Below are 12,585 nucleotides of genomic sequence, written 5' to 3'. Positions count from 1 at the left end.
GCACTTAGCATACTGACAGACAGGCTACGGGAAGAGATCAATTCTGTCTTCATTTTGCCTGAGACTGAGCGTGGAAACAGAAGGCAGCCCTTTTCCTTTCTTTTATGGATGTATGCCCCTAGCTAGCCAGGCTGTTTGGCAAATACTCCGGACTTACTCCCTGCTCCAATCTATTCATTAGGCTCCAGCAGCCTGCCTGAAGAAGTAGAGGCTTCTTTATCTTGGTTATTTTAAAATACGACCTTTCTCAGTTCAGAACCTTGAGAAACACACTTGCTCACAGCCAACATATATTGAGTAACTTTTTCCCAGAACGTACATTACCCCGAGGAGGAACGGAGGCATTGAGGGATGTTGCAAAATGTCCCAGGTCACCTGGGTTCTTGAGGCGCCCTAGTGGAGATGCCCAGATAAGGTGACCTGGGGAGTTCTCAGCACTAGGGCTGGGTCAGCATATTCTTCTGAGTCAGAACTGAGCTGAGACCCGCTCTTACTAGGAGGCACTGCTAGAGCCCCTTAATCCCTCCTTAGCTTTAGTTTCTTAATCCATGTCGCACAAGAATGCTTTACTTCCTGGTCTCCAAAGGTGACTTCAGGTTCTGATGTTCTAGAACTCCTCCCTTCTCTCTGCACTTTACTGCCACCTTTTTGCCGATGATAATACTGAGGGCTCCAGGGGGGAATGTCTCACCCAAAGTCACCCAGCTAGTTCAATGCTAGAATTCAGGTTCAATGCTTTTCCAACCATGAGCTCAAATTTAATTTTCATGCCCCTGGATCTCAGCCTTTTCAGTTTCAAAACTCTGATCATTGGGCCCCTTTGGTGGGAAAAAGATGCCATGGATCACTCAGGTGAGAGGCAGCATCAAATTCCACGGATATGTCGGGAAAGGGGACTGAGAAGAAAAACCAAAACCTGCTATCATCAGTCTCACTCAGGGCACTGTGCCAGGACTCCGTTGCCGGCTCTCCTGGAAACTACTTAGTACACTCCGTGGGATAAATGATGTTACTTTTGATGATACAAATAAAATTTGTATTTATAGCTTCATTAAATACCACGAATAATGTATTGATTCATTAATTTATTCATTAATGCTAGACTTTAGGGCAAGACTGAATACACTGGTTCCACGACAGAATGCAGTAATTTGCACTCCAGGCTTTGAAAAAGTGTACTTTACAATTTACCTTACTATATTTTCAACTTTCTGGCAAGACTAACCCCCAAATCTTCCAACCCTTTCTTCTCTAATACCCAGTCACTTCAGTTGAACCTAGCTAACCTTCTTTTCTCTTTATTTTCTACATCTTTTATTGCACTTTATTCTCATTTTATTCCCTGTGTGTTGAGGCTGGCCAGTAGAGAGATTATCTTGATTGTAGAGATGGGGAAATTGGAACACACAGCTGTTAAAAGAATGATGACGATAGCTAATACTTATGAGCATTTACTAAGCGCCAGGTACATATTTTCTCACTTAATCCTGCATGGAACAACACTATGAGGTATGAACTATCCAGACACGGGAGGGAACTGGGAGGCACAGAGAGGTGAAGTGAACCTGTCCAGAGTCCCAAGGCTAGCAGTCTAGCTCTTCCACACGAGAAGCCGTGATTATGGACATGGGAGAGGCTTTCTTTCCTTCTCTGAGAGGCGGTTTTGTTGTTTTGTACCAAGCACAAAGCTGACATACCATTCTGAAGTCCTTTTCGAACTTGAAAGCCCCGCCTCCCGTGGCGCAGAGCGTGGTGTGAAGGCTGGAGAAGTTCTTCTCGCTGCCCATCTGGATGAACCTATGCATCGCACAGCTGGGGAAGCGGATGAAGTGCAGGTTCCCTTTGCGCCCACACACGGTCAAATTTTTCAGTTCTAGGTGGACATCTCGGATCCCGGTTTTCCCGTAAGCCGTGTTAGAAGTCAAATACTTCCTGATGCTCTTCAGGTTCTCCACCTCCTCTTGTTCCTCTTCGGCTGTAATATCCTTTGGTTCAAAGTAGACCAGTTTAACCAGTGTTCCACCGATATCCATGCCGAACCAGGGGAATGCTAGAGGACAGAAAGATAGTACTGTTGAATTCTCTGCATTTAAAGAGATGCTCAATTTCTGGATATCCGACAATGAAATGCAGTGGTGTCACAGCTGTATGTGCATTTAACATCCAATGCCCCTACCTTCAACTCTATGTGCCTAAAAGAAGACACAGGCAAGGAGAAATTCACCATTTAAATGGTGCCCATGATTCTGCCCATACTCCACTCAGGGTCTGCCTCAGGACTGAGCCTGAGAAGAGAAATAGGACTTTGCAGTCCCCTAGGCCCGTCCCAATTCCCAGGGCTTCTTAGGGCTCGAGTATCTTCCCAAGCTGGGTACAATTCCAATTCTTAAAGATCTATTTCTGCATACACCATGCTCCCAAATGATAACGATTTTATCAGAATCTTGGCCAAAGAACAACCATCTATTTCAACACCAGGGGAAACACTGGCTAGGTTAGGTGGACCACGAGGCGTATTGGTCTCTAACCCACATGGCACACTCCTAGGGCACTTTTCAATGACAACTGTTACAGCATTCCATTTTTGCCTCCACAAGCTGACTCTACAAGACATGAGTCTGCTGCTTTAATCTACAGAATAAGCAGGAAGGAGGAAGTGAGTGGGTTATGAGAGACGATGACCCTACGGTAGCATAACTCTAAAGAGAACAGCTCCTGTCATAGCTCATTTCTTTCTTCATGAAGCAGAGACCCTCTCTTTGCCTCAGAATGGCCTGCTAAGGAGTCCTCAACCCAGCTGTGGGCTAGAATCGCCTTCAGCATCCCAATTCTCCTCTCCTCTCCCACAGGTTCTGATTTAATTCAGGGTTGCAACCCGGGCATGACTATTTTCTGAAAGTTCCCTAGTGGTTCCAATCTGCAGCCTTGGGAACTGCTAAACCAGAAGAACCATGGCCTCTGACAGGCAAGCCCACCAATAGGCACAGCTCCTGACCAGGTCTGCAACACGAAGGCATGCCTTTAGGGGACGACATGTTGCATGCGTGTGCGTGTACATTATATATATATATATGAAATATATATGAAATCTGCTCGAGATGTTTATCTATAACAAAATAAATCTCCATCATCATAATTTTTCTTGTTATTAAAAGAACAGGGTGAGCTCCCTAAACAGGCCGATTTCATTTAGAGGCGACCTGGAAAGTTAATGTTGTGCTGTCAGATGCTCTGCAGTGAACACTGAGCAGACCCAAATGAGACTGCAAAATCTGGGGGCTCCCTTTTCATTTCCCTCGGCAGGCTCCACGGGCTAAATCTGAAACTGTAATATTAAAGCTGAGTTTAAAGATACAGGGAGCTCAAATGACTTCTTTCAAGAAGTTTATTTTATTCAGCCCTGGAGAATATCCATATGAGCCCTAGTCAAGTTGTGCATTGTCCCACCCCGAGATTACATGGCCAGGAACACGAGGGAGACCTCCAGACCTCCAGTTTTTTTTCTGGGCTGCCCTCCTGTTCAGCCCTCTCCATCGGGAAGTTGGGGAGGGCGGGGGGAGAGGTACGGAGCGGGAAGCCATCCCTGTGTGTGCAATGTTTCCTCCAGCGCTTCACTGCTGTCCTTTGAGCTGTAATCCAAGCCAGCAGCTCCACCTTTGGAAACACTAACTCTGAACAAATACAGAAAAATAAAGCGCCAAACCCCCAAAAGATTAAGAGCAGCAGATTCCACTAACAAGACCAAGGTCACAAATGTCCTATTATAATTGTGGAGGATGGCAAAGCAAATCCCACACAGCCCAGGGCAGGTTGGGAAGCTTGCTTGTCCTAGCAGGAGATAATAGAAAACTGGAAATAGTTCACCCCTACCAGTCAGTTCAACTCACAGATGACATTTCTTGGTCCCTTCTCTAAAACTCACAGTCAGCATGGCCCATGGTGTAGCTAATAGGTCAAACCTCAAATCAGGATTCACAGCTGCTTTCCATAAACAGCAGTCGGTAACCAGCTCACGGTCACTCCCTCCACCTCTCTGGATCGCAATTCCCTTATCTGTGAAAGTAATGGATTGCAGTAGAATGGACTCCACTTCTCTCCCTACTATAAACTTCTACGGATTCTTTCAGAAGTAGAAAAAAAATCACAACCACCCCCAATCATGTAGGCTGACCAGAGCCCTAGTTTTAATCTCCACTGAAATACTTTATGGCATGTCAACAGGTGCCTGGGCTATGCAATCAGTGTTGCAGGTATAATCCATTCTTATCATTGTAGGAAAGATACCTACTACTGGACAGGATGGGGGAAGGGTATTCTGGAACATTGCTAGGCTAATCATTTGGAAGAACTCTAGCAACACCTCTTAAAATGAAAAGTACACATACATTTTTAACTCAGCTAATCCCTCTCCTGGACCATATTTAAAAAGCACCAGTATTTGCCTCAGGTATAAGAATGTTCATTGCATACGACCCAGCAATTGCACTACTAGGTATTTATTCAAAGGATAAAAACACAGTGATTCGAATGAGCACATGCACCCCAATGTTTATAGCAGCAATTTCATAACCGCCAAAATATGTAAAGAACCCAGATGTCCATCGACAGATGAATGGATAAAAAAGATGTGGTGTGTATATATATATAGATGTGTATATATATATGTGTGTGTGTGTGTATATATATTCATATATACACACACACACACTGGAATATTACTCAGCCATCAGAATGAAATCTTGCCATTTGCAACGGCATGAATGGAACTAGAGGGTATTATGCTAAGCGAAATAAGTCAGTCAGAGAAAGACAAATACCATGATTTCACTCATATGTGGAATTTAAGAAACAAAACAGATGAACATAGGGGAAGGGAAGGAAAAATAAAATAAGATAAAAGCAGAGAGGGAGGCAAACCACAAGAGACTCTTAACTATAGGGAACAAACTGAGGGTTTGCTGGAGGGGATGGTGGGTGGGGGGATGGGGTAACTGGGTGATAAGCATTAAAGGAGGGCACTTGACGTAATGAGCACTGGGTGTTATATGCAACTAACGAATCACTAAACTCTACCCCTGGAACTAATAATACACTATATGTTAACTAAATTGAATTTAAATAAAAAAGGAAAAAAAAAGAATGTTCATTGCAGCACCATTTACAGCGGCCAAATTAAAAAAAAACAAAAACAGGGGCACCTGGCTGGCTTAGTCAGAAGACCTTATGACTCTTGATTCATGAGTTCCAGACCCACACTGGGTGTAGAGATTACTTAAATGAATAAAAACTTAAAAAAAAAAAAAACAAAACCACCAACACAAAAACAAAAACCTGAAAACAAAGTGCATGCCCTGTAACAGGAAAACTGTTCAACAAAGTTTATTGTTTCCAAACCATGGAATACTGGGCACACATTGAAAAGAATGAATGAGATCTATATCAGTTGCCTGATAGCCCTAAGCTTCTGTTAATGAGAAAAGTAAAAGATGCCAAGAAGTGCAAATAATTTATTTACCCTTTTTGGTTTGAAAAAAAAAAAAAAGAGGAGGGAAGGCAGGCAGGAAAGAAGGAAAGCAGGTGGAAGGGAGAACCCTATGTTTATGATTACATGAGCTTGCTGAAAGATAGAGAAGCCTATCCCTCCAGGCTGTTAATATCTTTAGCAGGTGGTAGGATGGACAGGCTGTATGAGTGGAGGCTAGAAATTACGGGAGGGGATGGAGAAAAGTCTACACTCAAATCACTCAGTACACACAGAAGTAAAATAAATAAATTAAATAAATAAATAAATAAATAAACAAACAAAAGAGGAATTCAGTGACAATGGAAAACAGGAGACATCCCAGCACAGAATGGACAGAACAAGCTGTGTGAAACCCAGAAAATAATCTAGTTCTGTAGTCGAAATCTACTATTCACCCAGCCACAGCTGTCACCAGCCCTTGGAAATGAAGAGTCCCTCCATGGCTTTTTATTTGGTTGGCTATTGGTAAGTACGAGCGACTACAAAGCGTTCTCACTTTTAAAAACATGACAGGGGACACCTAAACATTTCATAAGTTATTTAAAATCCTGCTGTCTTTCCTGCTTCACCTCCTGCTCATTTCAAAGCTGTTGGCAACTCACAAAACAGTGGGAAAAAGTGTAGAGTTCTGAAAATTCAGTTATATCAGCAGTTTTGCTTAAGGTAAAAGGGAATAAAGATCGAACACTACATTAGTTTAAATGGCAATAGAAACTGCTTTCACTTACCTATGTTCCTTTCTTACCCTCATGAAAAAAATAAATGCTCTTCTATTCACACTTTAATGCTTTTATAGAAACTATCAGATTTTTGAATGCAGTTTTATTCATCTTCCTGATATCAAGGTGTACCCAAATCTTACACTTCCTAACCATAAGCCATGGATGGAGATAAAAGACAAGGGGAAGGAAGAACATCCCAGTGCAGCTATCATCCATGACTCATGTCTTCTTCAATCCAGAATATCCAAATGCTTTGATAAATGCAGCTGAACCACTGATAAGAGTCTGTTCTGTGTTTGCCAGGAGTGATGCTGGTTCTAGATACAGAATGTCTGCATTCACCCTCTACTCCTTCTTCAACCAGATGTCGTTTTTTACGAATTTCTAGAATATTCCTCAAAGATGTTCAGCAGGAGACAAGGCTTAAAGTGCACAAGAAGACTTTCACAAACAACTGATTTTACTCATTCAAGATGGTTTCTACCATAGTGAGGTGTGTATAAATGAGAAGCCAACATTTATCAAACAAGGTGCTACAGATAAGTAGTGGACTTTAGGTCCACCTTCTCTTAGCATATTATAAAGAATCATCGTAATAATGAAGAGCAAAAGGAACTATTTTCCAAAGAAATTCTGGCACAGGTGCACCAGGAAACATACACAAAGATGTTCATTGCGGTAATTTTTAACAATGAGGGTGCCTGGGTGGCTCAGATGGTTAAGCGTCTGCCTTCAGCTCAGGTCATGATCTCAGGGTCCTGGGATCGAGTCCCGCATCGGGCTCTCTGCTCCTTGGGAGCCTGCTTCTCCCTCTGCCTCTCTCTCTCTCTGTCTCTTATGAATAAATAAATAAAATCTTAAAAAAAAAATTTTTTTTAACAATGAAAAACTGGTAACAATGTAGACATCCATCAATATGTAAATAAAATGTAATATACTTACATGATGGAATACGATATAGTTATGAGAACAGCTAGATTTATATGTCTCAAGATAGATGGAGCCCAAAAATGCTGAAGGAAAACCGCTTTAATGGTGAACCAGTGACATATAGGTTGTCACTCCCAGGCCAGAACATTTAATTACAGGCATGAGACCCTCCAGTGCTTTCCCAGAGCAACGGGAACATTCCAGATGCTGGCTGACCTGTCAGCTTAGGTCCTGGAGTGAGGACGTAGCCGGTCTTCAATGCACATACAGCATGAGCACGAAATGAACCTTTGTTCTTTAAACCACCCAGACTTGGGTATCATCTGTTACTGCAGCAGACCCGAAGCCAACAAAAAAGGTCAGGCAGCCGGGAGGGAGGAAACGGATTTTGGAGGCTGGCAAAGCATTTGGTAAAATCATCATGTTATGATAACTTGAAAGGCAGATAACATACCTAAAGAATTAGTAGATACTGTGGAAGAGACTGAAAGTCAAATGTTAGTAGCATGTGTTGGTTACCGTCGGCTGCATTTTATTTTTTAATTTTTATTTATTTATTTATTTTTGTAAAAGTAGGCTCCACACTTGACTTGGGGCTTGAACTTACAACCCTGAGATCAAGGGTTGCATGCGCTCCTGACGGAGCCAGCCAGGCACCCTGTTGGCTGCATTTTAAAAGGTGCACCCAGAAACAAACTGAGGATTGCTGGAGGGGAGGGGGGTCGGGGGATGGGGTAACTGGGGGATGGGCATTAAGGAGGGCACGTGATGTAACGAACACTGGGTGTTATATGCAACTGATGAATCACTGAACTCTACCTCTGAAATTAACAATACACTATATGTTAATTAATTGAATTTAAATTAAAAAATAAAAAGGAATTTACCATTAAAAAAAAAAAAGTGCACCCAGAAAGTAACTGACTCGTTTACAAACAAAAAGAGGGAATAGGGTCCATCAAGTCAGACTTGCAGGGTTGGAAAAAGTAGCTGCTTCTCTTCCCCAACAGATAAACAATGAAAAATGAGAAAGGAGAAAGGCTTTTCATGAGAGAGGACAATTAACACTTAGCTGTGGGGTGAGGTTCAAAGGAAGAGAATAGGTTATCACACTCTCTCTTAATACTTTGAAAGGGTTACAAAGTCTCCAAGTAAAGATGCAGTTAAGGTCATGGCTTCTTAGTTAATTCTTTCAATTAGAATACCTCAGGGAAAAAGAGACCAGAGGTGTGGCTTCCCCACCAAAGGCTGACAGGTTCAAAGTATCATCAATTAAGTCAATAAAGAAATGTTGGAAGCAAAACTACAAAGGCATCCAGTGAACATAAGTATGCCAAGGACTGAGGGCTTGGCATATGGAAATAAACTAGAGTTAGATAGGAAACTTATTTCTCTTTGAAAAGAGTTGTACTGCCAGAGAACGCCGGAGCCCCTAACCCTCTAAAGTCAGCTGACAAAGCGGCTCAGCTCCTACAAAGGACATATTCTTCAGTCTCACCTTAGTTGTGATCCAGGAGGTTATTGGAAAAAACCAAGGCCTGAAGAGAGCAATGGATTGGGGAGCCCCTTTCCGAAAGAACAATCAAGACCCCAAAGAAACATCCTCTACCTATAAGTCAGGGAGCCCAGATGGATTTCAGAATTGCTTCAGCACTTTAGAACGACTGAGGACCAATGAATGGAGGTCTCCCATCCACCTCCTTTCTGAATAGGAATGTATACTGGGTTTTCCATTCTTTCTTTCACCATTATTTATTAATATATGATGTTGGGGAGGGGACACAGCAGGTAATTGCCCTCTTTTAGTTCAGAAGTCTCTAGCTCAAGAGGACATACATCCAGAGTTGATGTCGAAACCACTTTGTATCACCCCCTAATTTAGATCCCCCTGCACATCATCCAGATGCCATGACTGGGTGAGGCTTTGGGGCTGTCTACTTTGGGATGGGAATGCCTATATTTCGCCTGCAGTTGGGAGAGCAAGGCAATTAATCTGGTAATCAGAAGAGTAAACTGTGGTAGTCACTAGTGCTGCTGGCCAAATATTTCTGGTTCTCTTCCTTCCAGCCCATGGGGTCAGACTGCGGCTCCTGGCCATTTTATAATTGAGCTGGGCAACATGCCTAATCCAGTCAGTGAATGTACATGGACATGGTGTATGTCACTTCCAGGCAAGAGCACTTACGGCTGGGGTGAGACCCTTCGGAACTCTTTCTCTGTTACCATGAACAGCAAAATCCAAGATAATGACTTGGCATCATCTGGGTCATCTGTGTCAGAGCGAGGATGAGCCAGAATGGAGCCCCCAGCCACCCCCTCAATGGGTTTATAGTGTGAATGAGAAATAAACTTTTGTTGTTTTAAGGAACTGAGATTTGACGGTTGTTATGCAGATGATTTGCCTATCCTGAGTAATATACCCTCCATCAAAATCTGGGTATTTTTTCCCCTGGAACCCTCCCTCTCCTGCAGGACCAGATCCAGGGATCTGGGGATCCAGGGACTTCCAGTATCGCTGATAAACATGTGGTAGCTGAGCATTAATAAAAAGATATGTAGGTCCTGTTGCATGTATTTCTGTCTAAAAATTTCTCCAAACACAAACCAGGATTGGCTATCTAGTAGTAATTTAAAACCGTGAAATGAATCTGTATTCCAAATGCTGTGATGGAGATATTTAAATTTTTATTGGTAGTCGATGGCTTTAAAACAAAGCCTGTTTCTTAAAGACCTTTCTGGAACACTAGAATAGTCTCTGAGAGGCACCCATGCTTCCTGCAGTAAATTTCAAGGGTTACACAGTGAACTCCAAATAGCATCCATGAGCAAAGACCAAAAAGAACCCCCAACAACCACAATGCAGAAAAGATTTCCTACCAAAGAAATAATTTTAAAGGGCTAAGGGAGCCTGACAGTAGAAAATCTACCTCCTCTTGAACAACCAGCCAGAGCTTTAAGGTGTTCCTGGTGAGGCAAAGTTCACTAATACTAGTATTTCTTCCTGTGTGTAAGATTAGCGCCTTTGGGCACAGGTCTGACTCAGCAAGCAGTTGCTGTCCTGCACAGTTTAACATATCTCTCAAGGTTCCACCAAGCTGGAATTTGTTGAAATAATTGTGAATGGGGAACAGTGGGATTGAATTTCTTTTCCCACTACTTGCGAATAGATTTTTTTTAAAGATTTTATTTATTTATTTGAGAGAGCGTGCAAGTGGGGGGAGGAGCAGGGGGAGAGGGACAAGCAGACTCTGTGCTTAGCCTAGAGCCGAACTCGGGGCTTGATCCCAGGACCCTGAGATATGACCTGAGCTGAAATCAAGAGTTGGGCACTTAATGGACTGAGCCACCCAGGTGCCCCACAAATAGATTTGTTGAGCTAACTAATGGGTAGAAAAGATATTTTAGGTTTGTATAATCAATAGGAAAAAAAAAGACTTTTAAAGCACTGATATTTTGGGGCCCCTGGGTGGCTCAGTCGGTTAAGTGTCTGTCTGCCTTCGGCTCAGGTCATGATGCTGGGGTCCTGGGATCCTGGGATTGAGCCTTGTGTTGGGCTCCCCACTGAACAGGGAGCCTGCTTCTTCCTCTGCCCTTCTACCCTGCTCGTGCGTGCACTCGCTCTCAAATAAATAAATAAAATTTTTAAAAAAAAAGCACTGATGTTTTTACGCTACATGAATACTATTATGTTGAAGTTGCCTAAGGACCTCTACATGTTAAAAAAAACCAAACTTTGTTAACTTAGATCTGAGTGTGTAATAAAATTGTATTTCTTAAAAAATTAGTTCTTGGGGCACCTGGGTGGCTCAGTTGGTTAAGCGACTGCCTTCGGCTCAGGTCATGATCTCAGGGTCCTGGGATCGAGCCCTGCATCGGGGTCCCTGCTCGGCGGGAAGCCTGCTTCTCCCTTTCCCACTCCCCCTGCTTGTGTTCCCTCTCTCGCTGTCTCTCTGTCAAATAAATAAAATCTTAAAAAAAAAACAACTTAGTTCTCTGAGGTCTAGTCTTCCCTTCACCATGTCTAAATTTAGCTGGTAGTATAATGCAGTCTTTGCTAATATATTCATAGAAACATTTAACTTTAAGAGGTGAAAGGGACCTTAGGTCAAGTCCAACATCCTGTTTACAGATAAGAAAATTATGGCTCAGAAAGATCAAGGATTGCCCAAGGTCAGTCCTAGTAGTTTAGACCCATTTTCAGTTTCATGAGCCAGTAAGCTCCCCATTTTGCAAGGCTTGTCTGAGTTGAGTAGCTTGTCACTTGCAGTGACAGCACCCGGAGAGACAGGATGGTCGTGGGCAAGTTTCTTCCTTGAGCCATTGACTAAGCTGTAAGCTGGAAGTGGGCTCACCGATCACCAAGGTTCTGTCTACTTCTCACATCCCATCATCCTCAACACACACAGCCCTCCAAAACCATACTTTTAACTGCGTAAAACATAAAAGCTGAAAACCTAAGAGCTATTTAAAGACCTTGAAGAAAGTGGTAAATGTAAAATTTAATAAAAGGGTTTCGGTAACACTGTAGAGGAACCCATAATTATTGCACACAGAGCAATCTGCTAAACATTAAATATTCTATGCGAAGAAACTTGAGTCATCCTCTCTTTCAAATTAACGCACACCAGGTTCCCTTTGTTTGCATTTTAGTCACATGGCAATCCCCAGTGTTGGCAAGGGGACAAGGACACAAGCACTTACAGAGAACTGGTGGGAATGGAGACATGGGCTTTTTGGAAAATACCTGTTAAAAAGCTCCAGATTCCTCCTATATTCTTTAATGTATCAGTTCCACTGTACCCTAAAGAAATAATTATGCATGCATTCAAAAATTTATCTTAAAAAAAAAATCACTGAACTTTTACTACCGTGAGTGAGAAAATTAATTATTGTCCAAACATACAGAGTGGGTTAAATAAACTAAATAAATGATCACCCATTAACACAAAGGAACAAAATACCATCATTAAAATCATTTTGTAGGATGGCATTTAATGATGTGAGGAGAATGTTCATTATATGTTGTTAGGTGAAAAGGGCAGGTGGTTCAATGGTACACTGTACATGATTACAATTTTGTATAAAAATTAAATAGCTATTTGTGCACGGAAAACAAGACTAGAAACTTTAGGCGGAAATGTTAATAGCTGTTATCTCTGAGTCGTGGATTAGGGTAATTTTTTTCTCCTTCTGGCTTTTCTGATGTCTTTTTTTTTTTTTTTTTGAATTTTTTTTTTTTATTCTTATGTTAATCCCCATACATTACATCATTAGTTCTAGATGAAGTGTTCCATGATTCATTGTTCGTGCACAACACCCAGTGCTCCATGCAGAACGTGCCCTCCTCAACACCCACCACCAGGCCAACCCATCCTCCCACCCCCCTCCCCTCTAGAACCCTCAGTTTGT

General features: G+C 42.3%; 1 protein-coding gene across 3 annotated transcripts in view; it reads right to left on the bottom strand.

Annotated features, from left to right (window-relative positions):
• PANK1 (pantothenate kinase 1) overlaps nucleotides 1-12,585 on the bottom strand; it is a 55,649-nt gene that overhangs the window by 22,279 nt on the left and 20,785 nt on the right. For all 3 annotated transcript variants that reach the window (XM_081823866.1, XM_031029996.2, XM_006735090.3), the window contains one exon: nucleotides 1,698-2,050. In XM_081823866.1, the coding sequence (XP_081679992.1) occupies nucleotides 1,698-2,050 (353 nt within the window). The remainder of the gene's footprint in view (nucleotides 1-1,697; nucleotides 2,051-12,585) is intronic.

The sequence above is a fragment of the Leptonychotes weddellii genome, chromosome 6, assembly GCF_054177405.1.
Source record: "Leptonychotes weddellii isolate Sample4059 chromosome 6, ASM5417740v2, whole genome shotgun sequence".
NCBI lineage: Eukaryota > Metazoa > Chordata > Mammalia > Carnivora > Phocidae > Leptonychotes > Leptonychotes weddellii.
Note: the sequence above shows the minus strand (reverse complement) of the source record. Positions and strands in the feature narration are given on the sequence as shown.